The sequence below is a fragment of the Artemia sp. Qi Xiang Cuo genome, chromosome 8 (genome assembly GCF_049724085.1).
Source record: "Artemia sp. Qi Xiang Cuo chromosome 8, ASM4972408v1, whole genome shotgun sequence".
Taxonomy (NCBI): Eukaryota; Metazoa; Arthropoda; class Branchiopoda; order Anostraca; family Artemiidae; genus Artemia; species Artemia sp. Qi Xiang Cuo.
Window position 1 is genome coordinate 77,140,877 of NC_142801.1, and position 21,738 is coordinate 77,162,614.

General features: G+C 36.0%; 1 protein-coding gene across 2 annotated transcripts in view; it reads left to right on the forward strand.

The window, feature by feature from the left end:
• Window positions 1–825: 825 nt before the first annotated feature.
• loqs (double-stranded RNA-binding domain-containing protein loquacious) overlaps window positions 826–21,738 on the forward strand; it is a 69,800-nt gene continuing 48,887 nt past the window's right edge. Inside the window, exons 1-2 of one of the 2 annotated variants that reach the window (XM_089093757.1) lie at window positions 826–884; window positions 20,876–21,011. In XM_089093757.1, coding sequence (XP_088949883.1) covers window positions 867–884; window positions 20,876–21,011 — 154 coding nt within the window. In that variant the 5' untranslated portion in view covers window positions 826–866. Of the gene's footprint in view, window positions 885–9,159; window positions 9,193–20,875; window positions 21,012–21,738 lie in introns of those variants that run through there. The other variant, XM_089093756.1, reaches the window with a different exon arrangement.

The following is a 21,738-nucleotide window of genomic DNA, read 5'->3' on the forward strand; positions in this document are numbered from 1 at the left end:
TGTTATTTAATTTCTGTTCGTTTTAAGTTTCTTTTATACTTTAATAGCAAAATATTAGTTTTCATTTTAAGCTTGATTTTCATATTCAATCTGAGCATTACTCACTTTAAGATCTATTATGTTTTTTGTATGTTTTTGCTATGATTGTTTATTTAATTTCTATTCGTTTTAGGTTTCATTTATTCTTTAATAGTAATTTCTGGTCGTTTTGAATTTGAATTTTAAGAGGTATTTGTATCTGCTTGGCTTAAGTTTAAAATGGTCTTTACTGTTTTTTCTAAAACTGATTTTTTGGAATGTTTTTTTTAATTAATAAATAATAAAACATTGGAGCCGTATGGCCTTTATTATAGGCAGCGCTACAGCGTTGCCTCTGAAATAAAGAACATTAATTCCCCTCAATGGGAAGGTGAGAGTAGATTCATTAGGTAAAAAGGTAAGAAGCATTCTTGATGTGTCCTCCATCCTGCTTTGTCACGTATAGTGAGGGACTTGACGTTGATAGAAATGGAGTACCCACTGCAGAATTTGCCAAAAAATCATTAATTCTATTAAAGTCTATACCCTAACCCTGATGACTCAGAACGTGTTGAAATTGGATGATAATATTTCTCTCTTGTAGATCGAAGATAAAACTCCTAAGGGAGAACATACCTGAGTCAGGTGCTGATTTTTGTACCTCAGAAATGAACTGTAAAGCTGACTTTGAGTCTGTGAATACAACGCGTTTTTTTCTTTTTTTTTGTGCCCCGGCCTATGCTATATTTTCCGTCAAAAAATAGCCATTGATGTGCTTGGACGTTACAAAATTTGTTCATTTTGGCAACTCCGTTCGAGCATTTATTCTTTATTGGCATACAAATAAAATGGGATCAATGTCTGAGGTAAAAGTTTACACAAATATAGTCAGGATGACAAACCAAGGAGCTATCTTTTGTCATCCTCTTCTAAATAACTCATCTGGTAGAATTCTAGATAAAGGTCTGTGCTATCTAAGAAAGTAGGCAAGGGTAAGGTCCCCTGTATTTGGACATTGAATAGCCCAATCTTTGACAAATACCCAAGTGTAAACCTTGAATTAGGGGTTATTTAGAAGGAAGCATATTCGGCAAACAATTCTTACTTCATAATATGCAGGGAAATTTCTAGGTGGTTCATTAATTGTAAAATTCAGTGCTTTTTTTGTCAACAGCATTTGAAAAGCTTGAAATGGTAGGAAAATGTTTATTACCTTAAATTACCTTAAATCACAGCTTGGAGTGAAATAAGGACTTTCGATCCTGTTGAATCACTCCTTATGATGACTGTTGTAGTTGGTTAAGTTCTGGTGGAAGATTCTGGTGCTTCCCAGTCAAACTTCCATGGTGTATCTTTCCACTCAGCATCCAGGTGGCGTTTGAAAGCATCTGTTGATTCAGCAGCCACAGTGTCCTCCTTGAGGTTATTCCAGAGGTTCTCAATCCGATTCAAGAAAAAATTGCATCTTGCTCCAGTTGTAGCGTGATGTTTGCGGATTTGTCTAAGGTGTCCTTGTGTTTTGTGGGAGGTGTCAATCTCCAGGATCTCATTTTCTTGATTGGTTGAGAGGAGTTTGTGCGCCTGGATCATGTCTCCCCGTTTCCGTCTATATACTAAGGAGGGGAGGTTGAGTTCCTTCAGCCGTTCACTGTATGTCTTGTTTTCCATGCCGACAATCATCTTAGTGGCCCTTCATTGGATTTGCTCAAGAACTGCCTTGTCCTTTTTGAATCGAGGGGTGGCCAGTATCATCCCCACCTCCAGTCTAGGTCTTACTAATCCTTTATAGAGTTTGGTGATTACGTGTTTACTCCTACTGGTGATGCTGTGTTTGATGATGCCTAGGGCTCTACTAGCTTTGGCTGAGATTTTCTGTGAGTGGGAGCTGAATTTCAACTGGGAGTCAACGATGACGCCAAGGTCACTCTCCTCCTGGACAGGCTCAATTGTGTGGTGACTTCCAGAATTTTGGGTTATGAGGTACTGATGTTTGGGGTTTTTGTGTCCGAAGTGTATGACCTTGCATTTTTCTGCGTTGAATCCCAGCAGCCATCTTTTGACCCAGGAGCACATGTGGTTGAGATCAGTTTGGAGGGATTGGATGGAGGAAGAGGTGTTGGCAGGACCTATGAGTTTCGAATCATCCGCATATAGGGTGGTTTTGTTGCTGGTGATGAGGGGTAGCTCATTTATGTAGATGTTAAACAGGGTGGGGCCCAGGACGCTGCCCTGGGGAACCCCACTAGTGACTTTTATTTCGTCAGAAAGGACATGGCTGTTTGGTCCAGTTATCACTTTCACTTGCTGTGTTCTGTCCCTCAGAAAGTCCTCTGTCCAACTGACCACTTGTGGACTAACAGATAGAGTAAGTAGCCTGTGAATGAGGTATCGGTGACAAACCTTGTCAAATGCTTTGGCTAAGTCTAACAATATAATATCCACAGGTAATCCTCTCTCTAGTAGGTCAGTTACAAGACTATATGACTCAAGAAGGTTTGTGTCCACCGATCTCTTTGAGCAAAAACCATGCTGACTACTGCTGATAAGTGAGTTGGCCTCAAGATGATTAATGATACGCTTGTTTATGATTCTCTCCATGACCTTGCATGCCACACATGTAAGGCTGATAGGTCTGTAATTTGCTGCAGAAGTTTTGCTACCCTTCTTGTGAATTGGGATGACTATTCCCTTCTTCCAGTCCCCAGGAAGCTTTCCTTGTGCAAGCGACAGATTGAATAGTTTTACCAGTGGGGCTGATATTACAGGGCTTAATTCCTTCATCAGTCGTGGGCTGAGACCATCAGGTCCCGTCGATTTATTGGGATCGAGGTCCTTAAGCTGTTTGGTTACTTCTTCGATTGTGACTGGTGAGTGTACCATCGGGAAGGGAGTGTGAGCCTGTTCTGCTGGTGGGGGGGTTGATTGGGGGTCATCCATGGAGAACACTGAGGCAAACTGCTGATTAAGCAGGCTTGCTTTTTCAGAGGGGCAAGAGGATATAGAGTTGTTGTTTACCAGGTCTGGTTATAGGGTAAGACACCCAGTAGTCAGCCACCTGCCTATTCTCGGACAGAACCTGTTAGTTACACAGTTAGATATACGAGTTTTCCCTGTTATTTTATATTTAAATTTCACTTCAATTGCTAATGGAAAGGCAGTGTGATCTAAGAAATTATAACAAAGAAGATGAAAACAGTATTTTCCCTACATATCCTGTTAGTTAACTAACAGGGAAACCAGCTATGTATAAAAACTTTCTAAGCACATTAGCCTAGAGGTTGGTTCCCTGTTAGTTACATTCTGTCCGAGAATAGGCAGGTGGCCAACTACTGGGTGTCTTACCCTATTTGAGTTGCCTAATAAATGAGGTTTGAATTGTTATAAATAAGTATTTTTGGAATATTTTACTCTTGAACAACTTATTTATAAACTAGTTATATGTCTTTCATCACTTTTCAATAACTTAACTTGTCTTGATAACTTCTTTGTATGGTTACAATTCAGGTTATATTGGCTATTTGCACATTAGGGGGATGGGGTGGGTAAATTTGAATTTCTGATAGAAGCTATTATTTTATTCATAAAGAGCATTGAGTGGTATGTTTACCTTATTCCTAAGTCAATAATATGAACTGCCAAAAATTTGCCCTTTTTTTTGCTCTTTCATAATTCAATAATTGCTTGTGGTGCTAGGCCCTAATTTCAACTTGAGCCCTTTAAGGGGCCCCAAAGATTTTTAATTTTTGTAACCACACAAAGAAGTTATCAACACTAATTAGGCTAAGTTATTCAAAATCAGTTAAAAAATATCTATAGGCCTAGTTTATAAATGGGTTGTTCAAGAGTATAATATTCCAAAAATACTTATTTATAACAATTCAAATCTTGTTAATTAGGCAGCTCAAATATAAACCATTTTCCTACCATTTCAAGTTTTTCAAATGCCATCAACAAAAATAGAGCTGAATTTTATGATTCAAAACTTTGCTGTTGACAAATTTTTAAAGCAATTCTAGCCTACTATACTTTACCCCACCCCTAATGTCTGGGCTGCTACAAGCAGGGGTGGCAAGGGGGGGGCAGTTGCCCTCCCAATAATGTGGAGAAAAAAATATTATACATCCCATGCCCTTTGTCTATTCAGACATGGACCCCTCTTCCCCCCCCCCAATAAAATGCTGGAGATTTGCTCCTGGATATAAGGTCCCTAAAATTTCCTTAGGACTGCAGAATAATTTCAGTAAAATTCTTGCTTAGCTACTTTTTTGCTATCTCAGAAATAGAGGTCACCACCATTTCTGTTTTTGGCTAAAATAGAAACAGTAAAAAATGGCAATTAAAAATGGAACAAAAACAGATTCTAACAGAAACAAGGGGAAAAAACAGAATTTTGTTTTTTGTTTTTTTTACAGAAAAACAGAAAGGGCCTGTTTTTTTCTTTTTAGCAGATATTTCCATATTTTCAGTTTTTTAGGCTTATGAGAGTAAAATGAACATTGACAAGCATTGATTAATAAAAAAGATGAAATATAAAAAAGACCAAACATTCAAAATAGCCACATAAATCAAAAGTTATCACTTAGAAACATTCAAAGTCCAAGTGACTTTGCAGTCATTTGTGAGCACTGTCTTTGAGTAAAGTACCCAGTAATACTAAATGCACTCTCACTTGGTACTGAAGTTGCAGGCACTGTAATATGCATACAAGCAATTTCACTTAACTCTGGGTAAGTGTAGAGATAGTCAGTCCAAAATCTTTGCAGATCAGAATTATTTTTTCCTGATCTACATCTCTCACTCAAGAACACTGGAACTTTCTCTTCATATGCCCTAATAATATTAGCTGTTGTGCTGGCAGTGCTTATATTGTTAGCATTTTGATTTGAAGAGTTCATCCAACACCCAGTCATGTTGAGAAACTTAGCAAACAAGCTGTCTTCTTGATGTGGAGTGGTGATGCATTTTTGTTAATCTTTGTCTTGATAGGAGTTATGTCAATAAGGAAAGATGCAAAGTTCAATTGGATTTGAAGGGGTTCTTTGGTATTCCTCTTCTTGGAAATGAACTGCTGATGAGCTGAATCTCTTTCTATATTGTTAATTTTGTTCATAGATTGCAGGGTCAAAAAACCAGCTCTTGTGAAGAGTAGCATATCAAGCTTAGGACTGTTAGAACAATATCTCCTGGGTTGGACAGCTAATTATGTCAGGCCATTGACTGACTCAGGAATAGCACTGTTATCTGGCTTCTCACAAAATAACTGAAGTACTTTACTTGCCAAAATATAATTATGCCCACTAGCTATCACCATTGCCTGTTTGAACAGGTGAAGAACCTCAATGACAGCTTCCACAATGGACCACTTATTGTTGTTGAGTTTGAGCTCTCTGATTTTAGCATCACAAAGGCTTCAGTTGAAGAATTTGCATAGTGGTTCTTTATGGGCACAATACATTTCTATCATAGTAAGGGTGCTGTTCCATCAAACATTCATGTCTTTTGTGATGGATGGACTAAGATTATATGTCTCTATACATGAAAGTGTCCAAATCCAATAAAAGTCACAAGAATGGAATATGATTATATCTGCAACCAAAACACAGAAAATGAAGATGGGTTTAAGAAAAACAGAAATGGCAAAAACATTAATAAAAATAAGGCTACATGGTTTCTGATTTTTCTGTTTTCTAAAAAAAAAAAAAAAAAACAGTGCTGACCCCTACTCGCAAAGGGGTGAGGTTAGGTAAATGAAACTTTCAGTAATGAATCCAGGGCCAAAAACGTACCCTGGGAAGATAGGCTATTGGCAAGCTTCCATTTAACCCTCTTCTGATTTCTAAGTCTTAGAAATTTGCCAACTTGACAGGTATTTTGACAAAGCAGCATTTGACGTTAATTTTCAGTTATCTGTTTCCTTTTCTCTGGTTTTGCACTAGTTCTGAAATTGCAATTCCTGTTATTTGAATTAAATTTTTAGCCATGTCAATGGTATTTTTCTAAGTTTTGGGAATATATTTGCAGATCTTTGAAACCTCACAAATTAGGGTTGAACAAATTTGTGAAGCTGAAAACAGTTTCTTATACTTTATTTAAGCTGGAGATCTGTTACAAGGTTCACTTTCAAAATGCAAAAACCTTGAAAGGTCATAAAAGGTCACTGTCCTCTAGAGGGAGAAGGATTGGAGGTAGGGACTTTAAAATACCTGTAAATATTTTGCTGTTCATATTATTAAATTATGCATAAAGTGAACCTACCACTTGATGTTTTTTTTTTATGCTCTTTCCAAATATAATAATCGATTTTGCCACAAATGAATTTTACTCCCACTTGTAAATATATATATCAATTCAGAGTATATATTTGCACATTAGCAGGGAAGGGGGTAAAGTTTATTTATGATGCAAATCAGAGGCAAGTTTGAACTTTACCTCCCCCTCCCACCCACCCACCCCCCCGCCCTAATGTGCAAATGCATACCCTGAATTGGTATATATAGGGGTGGGGTAAAATTCATTTGCAGCAAAAGTGATTATTTTATTTGGAAAGAGCATAAAAAAGGCATTGCATGGTTTGTTCACTTTAGTTTCAAGTCAGTAATATGAGCAGCAAAATATTTTACAAAATACCTTCCTGGGACATACTTTAGTCTGTAGACCAATCAGGGAAATTTTCATTTTCCTAACCTAACCCCTTTCCAAGATAGGGAAAAGTAGCTAAACCAGAATTTTACCAATAATTTGAAGGCTATAGCATCTAAGTCTTCTTGATAGTTATGGATAAAGAGATTTTATGTCTTTTGCCTCTGGAGCTGCTTAAGCTGGCATGTTTTTTTTTTTTGTATTTGATTTTTTTAGATATGTATTCTCAGATATCAAACATTTTTTCCCAGCTTGCTCTCAATAGACTAATAACTTCACCAAAATAGCCATTGATGTAAAATCCTTGCATATGACCTAATCTTTATGTCATTGTTGCAGTGGTAAGTGCAGCCTTATAAAGAAAAATCCTTTGGCCATAGTGACCAAAAATTTGAAAAATAGTTAAAAAAAATTATTAAAGTCATTAAACTAGTGATTGTCTGTCCCATTATAAGGCCCCCTGCTATTTATTCAAAAAGCTTGTGAAAGGATGGACATTGCTGACTCTGAACAGCTACTATTGTAAGAACCAGTGTCATTCATTGAGTGCATGGAAGATCTGACAATTAGAGTCCAATCTGGAAGAGGTGTCACTTCACCTATACTCATCCCATTGGTTATAGATCTGATGAGCATTCTTGAACCAGAGTCAGAGAGCTATCCACAGAGCAGGTTTGTTCAAAAGCCTGCCACTTCATTCAAAATAGACATGAACAGCAGAATATCAAGCTACACTAGTGATAAGAAATTTATCCTTGCAACCATACTTGATTCTCCTTTCTGGATCAAATGCCAAGGTGGAAAAGAAGCAGAGAAAAATTGCTCTCCTTTATAAGCTGCTTTTGAATCTGTGACAGAAACTAAAAATAGGAATAGTATGGCTCATGAAAATGATTGTGTGCCATAGTCATCATCAAGTGTCCTTGTTTTTTTTGTGGATCAAAAGATCAAAATTTATGCTAGCCAATGGTGAAGTCTGAAAGTATCCAAGCAAAGCAATTCAAGTAATGACATATGGTAAGACTTGATACTTTTTTGGTATTGGGCTATTAAGGACCATCACAAATTCAATTTCTTTTTCACAATTCTTTGGGTCAAAATGTATTTTGAAATCCAGTGATCTACATAGTGGATCAATGTGATAAAAGAATCCATTAGTCTATTCTGTAAAAATTCTATTGGCATGCTATTCAGCCTTGTAAGGCTTAGGCTCCAGTCAAGCATTCATGCAAACCTTTGGTTGGAGGGGACAGATGTGAAATATGTGAAGTAGTATGAGTGTATGATAAGCCTAAGCATTAGACAATTTTGAAAAGTAAGGTTTCTTGGGAATCTGGTCAACAGTCTCTCCTGGATGCATCTGCTGTTAATTAATAAATTGTAAAAGATGATAATGAAAAATTCTAGGTTGACACAATAATTTTATTTTTTATTGTCTTTCATCATCAGGCTTAAAAATGCCTCAAATAAAACCAAACCTGAAATAGACATTTCCATTTTGGTAAATAAGAAAAATGTAGATTCTACAAGTTCTACAATATGTACTGTATAGGTTCTTATGTCTTGGCCTACATGTGTTCCTTCTCATGTATGGATTTTCTTCTTTTTTTTATCAAAAGAATTTCAGCATTTATCAAGATAAATCAGAAGAAAGTAGTTCAGAAAATAATAAATTGCTGCAAAAACTGAGTAAATATATTACTAGGCAAATACTAACACAAATTTAGTAGAAAAATTGCATGTAAATTGCTGGATGTGAATTTGATTTTTTAGTCTCAAAGATTTTCAGATAATTGTGAAAAAAAAAATATTACAAAACAAAGAATAACATAGTAGAATTACTTCAAGAAGAGGGAAAATTTGTTTTAATTCCTAATTCAGCTCCAATTGTTAAAAAAAACTATTATTATCCCAATTTCAAATCACTGTCAAACTACTAATAGTTAGCAGAAATAAATTATAATTTACATTATTTGCATAATATATAATTGCAAAAAAGAATTATTAAGAAGATTAGTCTCCTTCAAGATTAATCATCTAGGGCTTAGAACCTAAAAGAAATGTTATGAAACTTACTAAAATTTACAAGGGAAAATTACCAAATTCCTAAATTTGCTCCAATTATTTGAAAAACTATTATTATCCCAAAACATAATAGGCATGCTGTAAAACTTTCTAACAATATAATTTTACTCTGGTTGCACTTCTGAATTAAGTTTAATTTATAATTTTTTTAAGTTATTATTGTTCAATAAATATCATTTTACTAAATCCAAAGTTTTTTGTTTTTTTTAGCAAGGTGTACTGTAGAAAAACTAGAAACCAAGTTTTTTTTTTCACCAAAATTGAGCCAAGAAGCATATATGGCTGAAAACCAGATGAATACAAATATAGAAATAAAGAAGAGGCTAAAATAGCTAGGGAAGAACAAACCTTTCTAAAAGTTATGAGAAATGCTGCTAACTTAATTTGGACTTCAGGGCAAAATAAGATCCAATGCTTGATCAGTTTTTAATAATGGTCACTATTTATATAGTAAGTAAGTAAGTTTATTTATTAACCCGCAATGTAAAATAAATGCAGAATAAAAAAGAAAAAAACAAAATAATATTATCCAAAGGAAATAATAAGAAAAACACAACATAAATAACATAACTATATTTATAAATCTCTAATCTGGAAAAAAATAAGTGAGGGGGTCACTGGCGCTTATCTTCCTTGGCGTATTGGTCCTCAGGTCCTTAGCGATGTTGTCAAGCTGCACTAGAGGGTCAATAAGTCCAAAATGAGAAATAATCTTGTGATTTCTTTACCACCTTGGTAAATATAGCAGGAATTTGCAATATTTAAAATAGCCTCTCTTTAGCTGAAGACGGTCTTTTTTGCGCATTAAAGGCTGCAAACCGGAAAGAAAAAGAATTGTAGGAGAACAAAAACTATGGTAAAGTTTACAAAAACCTTGGCAGCAGAGACGTGCATTTAGTTGAAAGTGTATCAGAAAAAGTAATCCCAAGCCATTTCAACTTTGAGACACACTTGAGAAGCATTGTGGGGGAGACCGGGGCATTATGGACACTTTTTCACAGGATTGCAAATAACTTTTCAATAAGACTCTATTTTGCACATATTATTCTACCAACATTAACTTCAGTATGTTAGCTTTATTTCACCTATTCATAACAAACTTGTACCTCATACCAGATTCTCATGGGAAGTGACCAAATGAAAAGTGGCAAAAGTGTCCATGTACCTGGAATACTGGGGTATAATGGACACTTGGTATGGGTAATTTGGACACAGATGTCCATTATACCCTGGGTTGTTAAAATCAGAAATAGAAGAGTAGATAACTGAATATTTCTTTTGTGTACATTAAAAATGTTTTGAATACATATAAAAATCATAACTACTTGATGTCAAATTGAGACAAGTTCACTTGAAAGACAAGCTGTTCTGCTTGTCGCATAGTGCCGCCAGTAAAGGATGGAGGCCCTATGTTCATTTTTATGCTGGCTCTATCAAATGTAAAAATCTGACCCGTCCGCTTGAACTTCATGAATGGCAAAAGTCTCTTCAAATAGAGTATCTCATACTCGTCTTCCTCCTGAGAAATGATCTCGCCAATTGAGTAGATGGGAATTTCCCCTATTTTTTCCTCAAAGACAAGGACGTAGTCGCCATTTTTCACATCTTCATAGTCGACGTCTTCCACAATCTCTGCATGCATGCTTTCATCATCAGAGTCACTTAGGTGGAATTCTCCTTCCATTTCATCCTGACTACTATCTATGTTGTCAAAACTCAAGGCTTTTTTCCCCTTTTTCTTGGTAACTTTTGCCTTGTTACTTCTCACTTTTTTATTTTCTTTGGCCTTTTCTGATCGTTCTGCAAAGTCTTTCATCAGTTGGTTTTTACAGGTGTATCGGTAGCTACAGTGCTTTTGATCCTTTTGCGGTTGGTAGTATTTTCTCTGGCACCGGCTTTAGGGTGAGGGGAAATCTGATCGAGAGAGACATTTAGGGGTACAGGCGCTTCTTCTAGTACTTCGAAACATGCATTAGAAGATGTGCTTGGTTGAGACAGATCATTGTCTTCAGGAATATTAAAACTCGCAGAAGCTGGTTCTGCACGATCAGAGACATAGGAGCTCAAGAATTCAGAATCGGTAAAAATGTCACGGTTGAAGGGATAGACTCCAGAAGCTCTAAAGCCAGACTGAATATTTTGTAGTGTGAAAACCTCTGGAAAAGCACTGCCAAGCAGTTCAGTAATACTATCAATCTTGATGAGCTGCCCAGAGTGGTTAAGCATCCATGCATCAGTAGCTCTATTGTAGTGAGCTTTCAGTGGTCCAAAAACAGATCTATCAAGGGGCTGAAGCTTGTGACTTGTATGGGGTGGGAACGTAAGAATTACAATTCCGTTTGATTTCGCATATTCCAGTGATTCTGGACTAATGTGGCTCACATGGTTGTCTATGATCAATAGGACCTTTGAGATAAGACTGCATCGTGTGTGCTTTTGAAAGTGTTTTAGAAATTCAACAAAGTTTTCAATGGTCATCCACCCGCTTACGTAAGCAGCACCTTTCGTGCCAGTAGGAGCACCAGAAACCATGCGTTCTTTGAAGTGAACACGCGGAAAGACCATAAAAGAGGAAATTGCTACACATGTAGTGCTAACAGCACAAAATACTGTTACAAGTTCACTCCTCTCGGCTGATGTCAGTTGACCTACTTGATTAGTACCTTTTTGAGCAATCAATTTCTTAGGTTTCTGCGCAGTTGTAAGACCGGTTTCATCAACATTCCATGTAGCATGATGTTCAAATATCTCTTTCTCTAACACAGCTGAGTACTTGTCAAAAAGCTCATTGACTGTTGCTCGACTGAACACTGTAGCCCGAGCAATGCTCGTAGCCTGAGGAGCACAGATAGACACACCTGGGTTTCTCTTCAGGACTGAAGTAAACTAATCCGCACCTGCAATTTTTTTATTTTCCCAGCTGTCCGGAATCTATTTCTTGTTCAGTTTTGCAAACTGATAGGCCAGAGTACGACATTGTTTGGGGCTGAGTCCATAGTCCAGCTTGCTAGCTTTTGTAAGATAATCAGTTAGATTCTTTTCTTTGATTGCACTTAATATTTTTTTAGTGCCTCTATCAGTTTTAAATGCCTCTGGTTCCTTACTCTCAAGTTCATTTAACGGCACTTCCTTCTACAGTTCTACCCATCTTATCAGGCTTGCTCTATGAATGTTGAGTTGCATTGATGTTTTCTTTTTGGAAACACTGTTGCAAATCATTATCAAAGCTTCTTTAATTGTCTGCCCGTCTGTTAAACCCCTCGTTAACTTTCATAGATAAATTCTTGCCATCTGAAATAGAACAAGCTATTATGATCTAGACGTAGAACAGATTTTGTTGCAATTGCGGAATCATGGACACCCCTGTCTATATTAGCCTGGTCATTGGTGTCCATATTGCCCCTAAATCAGTTACAATAAAAAACTTAAAACATGTCCACTCCATGAAGTGCCATTTCAAATTGTAGTTATCCAATTCCTAGCTTAAGTAGCACTCTCTTAAACTTAGCTGAAACACTATCTGTAACTAAATACTACTTGCTGACAATCTTAATACAGTAAAAACCAAGAAATTTACTTTGCCTTTGAAAATTGCAAATTTATACTCTCAGGAATGAATGTGTAATCCAAGCAACAGAATCCACTAACCACGTGTTTCTACCACTAATGCCACCTATTTTGGCTATAATGCATTTTAACCAGGAGTGCATAAGAATGGGGTGTCCATATTACCCGAGTGTCCATAATGCCCTGGTCTCCCCTACCCACATGTAAAGGATACAAATACACTAAATACTAGCAACCAAGAAAATACTAATACAAATATATTAATATTTGACTATTAATGACTGTCTATTTTATTATATTATTTGTAATCTGTTCTATTGCATAAAATACAATTTACAGAGGAAATTTCAGTTCGAAAATGTTTTTGTCTAATGAAGAATTGCAGTGCAAACATAGTAAGCATAGCAAGGTGTCAAATTATCATTTATCCGCCTCTAATTCATTTTTTTTGTGCTGAATGCTCAAGTATTCTCTAAATTTGTATCTTGGTTTGCTGTGGAAAGGTTATCTGGGAAGTGGGACGCCCACTTTTGCTATCTTCCTCCCACACTATGCAGCCAATTAAATTAGCTGTTGTCTAAGGGAAAGTCTCCCCTGTCTCCCTGTCTGCAAGCTCTGGATCCAGAAAAAATTCAGTATTCAGAGACTCCTGGATCATCCAGATCACAAGAAGGCTCTACTGGTAGCTTATGCAGCTACTGCCACCTGGCAGCTGAAGACTCAACTGCACTCAAGCGCTTCTTCTGCAGTGAGTATGAACATGTTTCTTGCCGAAGGATGCATCTAGACTTATTCCTAGCGCTGAAAGCCCATGATAAGAGCTCACTACTACTCAAATATGAATGTGTATGCTGTAGTAAGCGAAGCGTAGCCAAACTTCAATTGGCAGTACTTCAAATGACACAAACTAACCGAAGCATGGCACCTTTACGGCAGCAACAGCAGCAGCCAGAAATGCAACCAATTACCAACATCATCCCATCTCAGTCACCAGCAACTAACAGAATTCAAAACTCAAGCGCCATTACAGTTAGCGTTCTACTGCAAGCCGAAAAAGAGAGGAAACTACGAGAGGAGAAAAGTATGAACTTTGTAATATCTGGCATTCTAGAATCTGACAAAGAGTCTGATGCTGAGAAAGTTGTGCGGTCTCTGGCAATGACCTTGGTGCTCAACTACAACTGACAGACATCCTAGAAACAGCAAGACTGGGGAGCCCCCTCTCAGACTCGGATAACGTGCAAGGCCAAAGGCGCCTACTCGTGAAACTGTGCAAGGACTGTGAAGAAACCCGAAGAAAGCGATCAAAAATCTTGAAGGGTGCACCAAATCTGCAAAGATCCACTGACAACCATGTCCGACAAAACGTCTATGTGAATCCAGATCTCACGCTAATGCAAAGAACTGAATAAGCTGCTACACGCCATGCAAAGAGATCACAGTCCTCTGACAACCGACCGGATGTCGGCTCTTTAGCTGCTGGTCAACGCTATCCCAGCCCATGTCGTCAGTGACATAGAGTGCGCTGTGTACTTCAAGGTGGTGACCACTGTATACAAGTAATATCCATAGTTCGGAACAACAACAGAATCAAAAGGCCAAGAAATAACCGACATTTGACATGTGTAGTAACTGCAGGGTATTCAGCACGTATGCCATCCCTAAGACCTTACTCTCCTGATAATCCTATGGACCACCTCCCCTCGAATAGTTCCCCTCCCTTTCTAAAACCTGTAACGCTGAATGCCAAGACATATCTTCCAAACCTAATTCTTTGCAATGCCCGGTCCCTAACCAACAAGGTTGATGAATTAGAACTTGTCTTGCGCATAAATTTAGCACCATTAGCAGTAATTACTGAATGCTGGGATATGACAACCGAAACGGGTGCAATCAAAGGATATCTGCACTTTTTTAATACCAGACGCGATAGAGAGGACAACCGACGGGGAGGTGGCGTAGGAATTTATTGCCGCAAAGACTTATCATGTAAACAACTTAGTATCCCCTCAGATTCGTGCCACGAGACAATTTGGCTCTGGTGCAAGCCGAAGGGGCTACCAAGGACTTACTCATACATCATATAGCAGCAATATACTATCCAGAAGTTGCGTGTAATAGGCGAGAATTAGTGACGTAACTGCAATATCAAGTTGACAGTTTTCGGAAACAGTACAGCAATCCAGCATTTATTATAGCAGGAGACTTCAACTTAACTGACAAAAAATGGATTTCACGTGTGTTGGACCTTAAACAAGTTGTCGATGTTCCCACTCAAGCACACTGGACCTCATACTGACAAATCTCGAAGCGTACTATGAACCGCCATTTTCCTTAGGACCACTTGCAAAATCTGATCCCAACATTTTATGCTGGAAGTCAAAGAACAGAGACTGTATGCCTAAACCAAAAAAGACTAGAATACTGTACAGACCACTGAGTGAAAGCTCCATTCACGCCTTTGGCAGATGGATTGTGAACTTCGATTTTGCTGCAATCTGTGCTATAACTGACATCAATGAAAAGGTCGAGACACTATATTCGACTCTGCAACAAAAATACAGCGAATTCTTTCCTGTCAAAATTCGCTTGGTCTGTGAAACAGATAAGCCATGGCTAAACTCAGAGCTCAAAATAATGATCAAAAAACGATGCAATCTCCATGCCATGGGAGAAGTATCAGAGGGGAACAAGTTGAGAAACAAAGTTGTTTCAGCCCTCCGCGTATCTAGGAAAAGGTATATACAGGAAAAAGTAGCTCCACTCCTCAAGTCAGATTCCCACAAGTGGCACGACGCGGTAAAAAGGCTTACTGGAAAACAGAAAGCGACTGAAGTACGAATCAGCAACATAGACGGGAGTCTAACCAGAACCTCGGATGTTAACGAGTTTTTTACACAAATTTGTACTTCTTACCCCACCATAAGTGACGAACAGATGAGCAATATCATCAACAGTTGTAGTGCCGATGATATTGTGGAAGTGTCTGAAACATCAGTATTCTATGAAATTAAACGACCACGTAACGACTGTTCCACATACCCAGGGGAGCTCCCTATGAAGCTACTAAAAAAGTGTTCTCCTTCTCTAGCCAAACCCACGGCATCAACCATAAATCACAGTTTTTGAGAAAAAATGTTCCTAAAATTATAGAAAGCTACCTATATGTAGTTCATTCCGAAAGTAAGAGCACCCCATTCCTGCGATCACCTGATACCTATATCCATAACTCTCAACTTGGCTAAAGTGGCCGAAGGTTTTATCCACCGTGCCCAATTACAGTTGATTGCACCCTCAATAGACACTTACCAATATGGCTGTATACGAGGCAGTAGCACGGCAATATACCTAGTGCGGATGTACCAGTTGATAGTTGAGTGGCTGGACAGCCCAAATAGTGTTATCGATTTACTTTTGACAGACTACAGGAAAGCATTTGACCTTATAGAGCACCTCATTGCACTAAAAATCTAAAAGAGATGGGAGCTGGAAAAAACTTGCTGCTATTAGTGAGAGATTTTCTACGAGGGCGACGGCAATCGCTATATCCGTTATTTGCCGATGATATCCGCTCTGAGTGGACTGAACTTACTTGTGGCTGTCCCTAAGGAACGAAACTAGCTGCCCTTTTATTCCTCGCAGTCATCAATAAAATCCTTGCAGAATTTGAGGAGCGTTTCAAGTTCGTTGACGACTTGTCTTCACTTCTCAAATACATAGTAGAAAACGCAGTAGCAAAACAGCAGTTTCAACCAACACTTTTTTCGGACTTCGTTAACCAGTGTAAATCTAATAGCCTGCAACTGAATGAGTAGAAATCGAAAGTGCTACGTTTCAACCCGCTCAAACAAGATATTACAATACCAGATGTTCCCTTTCCAACTGTTTTGTCTCCAACAATACTGGGCATGACTTTTACAAGCGATTGCTCGTTTAAACTGCAAGTAGACAATATTACACTCAAAGGACACTACTCAATCCAAAGTTTAACAAATATGCGAAGACTGGGTTTCTCAGATTGTAAGCTCTTACTGGCTTACATGACGTACATCAGGCCAATCCTTGAATATTGTTGTCCTGTCTGGGGTTCTTAAGCAAAAAAACTGCCTTCATGTCAGAAGAACTAGAAGATATTCAAAAACGTGCTACTAAAATAGTTCTTGGACTCAGGTATGAGATTAATGGCCTGTCCTTGCGATTGTGAATTTGCCCACTTTTTTTGCTGGAGGACACGACTTGATAATGAGATTCGGGAAATTACTCATGTCAAACGAGAAACATCGCTCAATTCTTCCTCCAACCGCACCGACCCCCAAACTCACCAGGCATCAGAACAGACTACAACCCGCCAAGTGCCGAACGAACAGATTCGCCAATTTCTTCGTACTATATTTTGTTAGTGTATTAAATAAGTGATTTTTTTCTTAAATGATTGTAAAAATAGCAAAATTTAGTATTCAGTTTTGTTTGCTATGAAAGCTATTTGATTAAATAAATACGAAAGGGATTTTGGGTTCCAGTTTAATTCACATAATGCATGTGGAAAAAAAGGCTCAAATTATGGACCAAGCTTAAAACTCTGTTTTCAAAATGGTTCAAGGAGCCCTAACTACTTTGAATGGTAATAAGATTAAAGTGAAGATATCCATTGTTAATTATTTTTTATGCATTATTTATGTACATCCTGCCTTTGGTTTTTGGGATCAATTTATGTCACAGTAGCTGGTGTAGATTTCTCTTCTTTTTTTTCTCTGTCTATACTTATTTACTTTAAGTAATTACAGTGGATGATTCCACATATTTTGCTCATGTTTTGTTTCTCGATATAAATTTCGTACATCTATGTCTCAATACATGTTTTATATCTCATGTTTTATTTCTTTTTTTGTGTTGTTTTCTATGTTTGTAAAAAGTTTAATTTTTTTTCTCAAAATTATTTTCTGGCTCTCTGCTGGTTAGATTTGTGTTGATACCTGCCAACTCTAGAAATAACACATTATGTGAGAGCTTCTGTCGGTCCTGTTTGTAATTCTGGTTTTTATTGTTGGTAATGAATGAAGCTGTACGAAGTCAATATATCTTTTTACATTTCAAAACTAGGAATTTTTTTGAAAATGGTAGGAATCATAATTCTTCAACGAAAGGGGGGGGGGGAATTTCCAGCGTGATTTGAAATACGATTATAAATTAAATAAACTATTTTTTTGTCGAATTAAGGGAAACAGTATTTTCCGAGGAGAATTATCTGGAGTAAATTTTCAAGGATGATTTTTCAGGAAGGAGAGAATTGTTTGGGGGAACTTTACGCGGGAGCAATTTTCGGTGGTGGACTGGGAAAATCTTTCGTGGGTGGGATTTACTGGGGGAATTTTTTGACGGAGGGGGAGGGTGCATGGGCGCCCATAAGCTGAATTCCAGGGGGGGCAAACCTTGTCTAATTGGTACTTTTAATGCTATATAATAGAAATCTCAGAACAAAAATATATGGGTGCCCCCCCATATGGGTGCCCATGGGAGGGTGATTTCCTAGCATCATTTGAAAGACGATTAGAAATTAAATAAAAAACAAGTTTCGTAAACTGAAGCAACATTAAAACTTAAAATGAACAGAATTTATTCCGGATATGAAGGGAGCTGCCCCCTCCACAATCCTTGGCTCATTACACTAAGTTCTTTAGTGTTTTCAAAAAGCTTCTTATTACAATTCAGTGGTCTTGGGATTCAGTAGTTGTTCTTAAATGGCCAAGGTTTTTCAAAGGTATTTTGGTGAAACAACCTCAGACTTATACAAATATCACAACAACAAAAATTATCAGTGGATTGGACTAGAAATGGGAGAATGTTAAACTTGATTAGAATGTGGATCACTTAGAAATTTTATCCAAAACAATTCAAGGATCCAAAGAATTTTCCAAAGAATGTTGCTTCTGGAGCCTAGGGACCTTTCTTGTGTTTTACTGAAAGAAAGTAAGACCTAAAAAAGTGGCTGACAAATCAAAACAGCTATATGGTATCACACTGTAACCCAAAGCATTTTTAACCAAAGTACTACAAAAACAATTTTGATAGCTATATACACATGAAAGAAATCTGAAAAATTTACAAACTACAACCCGATTTTTTTTTTTTTTTTTTTTTTTTTTTGCATTTCACACCTACACCCCCCCCCCCCCCTTAAAAGAATCTCAGTGATGCACCTTTTTTAGGGGGACATTTTTTTATTTTTGGAGCATTTTTATGCAAAAGTTAAATCTTTTTATAAAGAGCAGAGGCTGAGGAAGGTATCATCCACCTCCTATTTAGTATAGCTCTGAATATAATATATAATATTAAAAGTGGACAGGTATATATATATATATATATATATATATATATATATATATATATATATATATATATATATATATATATTTAAATGAAATAAACCTTTTTATAAAGAGCAGAGGCTGAGGAAGGTATCATCCACCTCCTCTTTAGCATAGCTCTGAATATAAAATATAATATTAAAAGTGGACAGGAATTTATATATATATATATATATATATATATATATATATATATATATATATATATATATATATATATATATATATATATATTTAAATGAAATAAACCTTTTTATAAAGAGCAGAGGCTGAGAAAGGTATCATCCACCTCCTCTTTAGCATAGCTCTGAATATAATATATAATATTAAAAGTGGACAGGAATTTATATATATATATATATATATATATATATATATATATATATATATATATATATATATATATATATATATATATATATATATATATATATATATATATATATATATATATATATATATATTGAAATAAACCTTTCATAAATGAAATAAACCTTTTTATAAAGAGCAGAGGCTGAGGAAGTTATCATCCACCTCCTATTTAGCATAGCTCTGAATATAATATATAATATTAAAAGTGGACAGGAATTGATATATATATATATATATATATATATATATATATATATATATATATATATATATATATATATATATATATATTTAAATGAAATAAACCTTTTTATAAAGAGCAGAGGCTGAGAAAGGTATCATCCACCTCCTCTTTAGCATAGCTCTGAATATAATATATAATATTAAAAGTGGACAGGAATTTATATATATATATATATATATATATATATATATATATATATATATATATATATATATATATATATATATATATATATATATATATATAGAAATAAACCTTTCATAAATGAAATAAACCTTTTTATAAAGAGCAGAGGCTGAGGAAGTTATCATCCACCTCCTATTTAGCATAGCTCTGAATATAATATATAATATTAAAAGTGGACAGGAATTGATATATATATATATATATATATATATATATATATATATATATATATATATATATATATATATATATATATTTAAATGAAATAAACCTTTTTATAAAGAGCAGAGGCTGAGGAAGGTATCATCCACCTCCTATTTAGCATATATCTGAATATAATATATAATGTTAAAAGTGGACAGGAATTGATATATATATATATATTTAAATGAAATAAACCTTTTTATAAAGAGCAGGGGCTGAGGAAGGTATCATCCACCTCCTATTTAGCATAGCTCTGAATATAATATATAATATTAAAAGTGGACAGGAATTGATATATATATATATATATATATATATATATATATATATATATATATATATATATATATATATATATATAAAGCCTATATATTTAAATGAAATTAACGAGTATTTTTAAACTAAAATAAAAATGAATTGTCAAATATAGGGAGGGGGACTGTCTCTTCCCCAGTCTGTCTACCGTAGTATAGATTAGATGAAATTCGCATATTGATTAGTATCAAGAATATGTTGAAAATTTGTCATAGATAGTGAATAGGGGGATTGGAGAGAAGGGACCCCTCCCCCCTCTCTTCGTTTATACTATATCTGTTTTTTTAAGCTTGAACATTGCTCTTTACTGTTCTCTGAAAACGCTTGTTTTTTTCCTACTGTGCCTGAAACCAGCAATGTTCTTCTGGAAATAAGGACAGAAGTTTCTGAAAATCAAAGTCTAAAAGATACTACTGAATTAAAGTTAAAAAAGAGAATATTTTTCAAACCATTACGTTTGAAAAATGTAAACCAAGTCTAATCGTTTCAAATATGAAAGTTTAAAGAAGTCCTCCAAAGATAAAGTCAAGTTCATACTGACCTGACCACATACATTTTGTGTTGAAATGCAAGATAGTTGAATCAATCAAGTGCTGGAAAACCTGTATATAGTTCTGAATCCCAAAACCCCTCTACTGCACCATTTAGCTTTGAGGGCTGAAGCAGTACACTCCAGTTGTGGGGGGGGGGGTCAAAAGTTCTACCAATGGGCTCTGGACTTATCTCCAAAGGCTTGCTTAAATAATTTCATGACATGTAGGTACAAGTTGTACCTTGTTTATTTTAGTTAGGAGAAGGACTGGGTTTGGACAAGTCGTCTATGTTTTCAGTTATGTTTGTGTAACTTTATGCTGCACATCACGATACTCCTTCTTTTTAGGTGAAAACACCAGTTTCATTGTTGCAAGAATTGTATGTGAAAAAAGGCATAACACCCAAATATGACCTTGTACAGATTGAAGGAGCTATACATGAGCCAACTTTCAAGTACAGAGTCACAGTTGGAGATCTAGTTGGTAAGCGCTGATATTTAGTTATCAAAATAGTTTTAAGATTTTGTAAGAAGTTTAAAATACTGTAACATGGCTTTGATAAGTTTGAGGGGATCGTTGCCCTTACCTTTCTGGAAAAAAAACTTTGTTGGAAGGACAAAGTTGTATGGTGTTTCAAATAAGTGATATATTTCCAGTGAAAGTATTTTAGGTTTAAAAGTGTTGAAATAAAGCTAAAGGAACGCTGAGCCTCATGTTACTACTATTTGCGCCACTAAGCACACTGTTTTGCGCCACTAACCTACTGTTTGCGCCACTAAAAACAAATCCAGGTTCCAGAACCTAGATTTGGGAGGGATGTTTCTTATGCTTATTATATATGCTGTTTCTTATGCTTATTTGGGTTTCTTTTTCTGAAAGAAAATAATCTGTTAATTCAAGAAATATTTGTGTATACCATTCTTGTATACTGCATGCAAAGGACAAAAATTTTCTGTTCAAACAGTTTGTGGTAACGAACTGTAAGTAAGGAGCTCCTCAACACCTTGCTCTTTACGCTAAAGTTTAACTGTTGGTTTCGATTTTTTAAGAACGACTCCTTATAACAAGGGTTGTTTAATTAAAATAGGACGGTTTTTGATACGTGTTAAACACTTCGGTTTGAAGAGCAGGGTATTGAGTAGGGGTGAAACCCCATCATATACGAAATAATCTCTGTTCGTTTTAAACTTTAATGTTGCTCCTTGCTTTC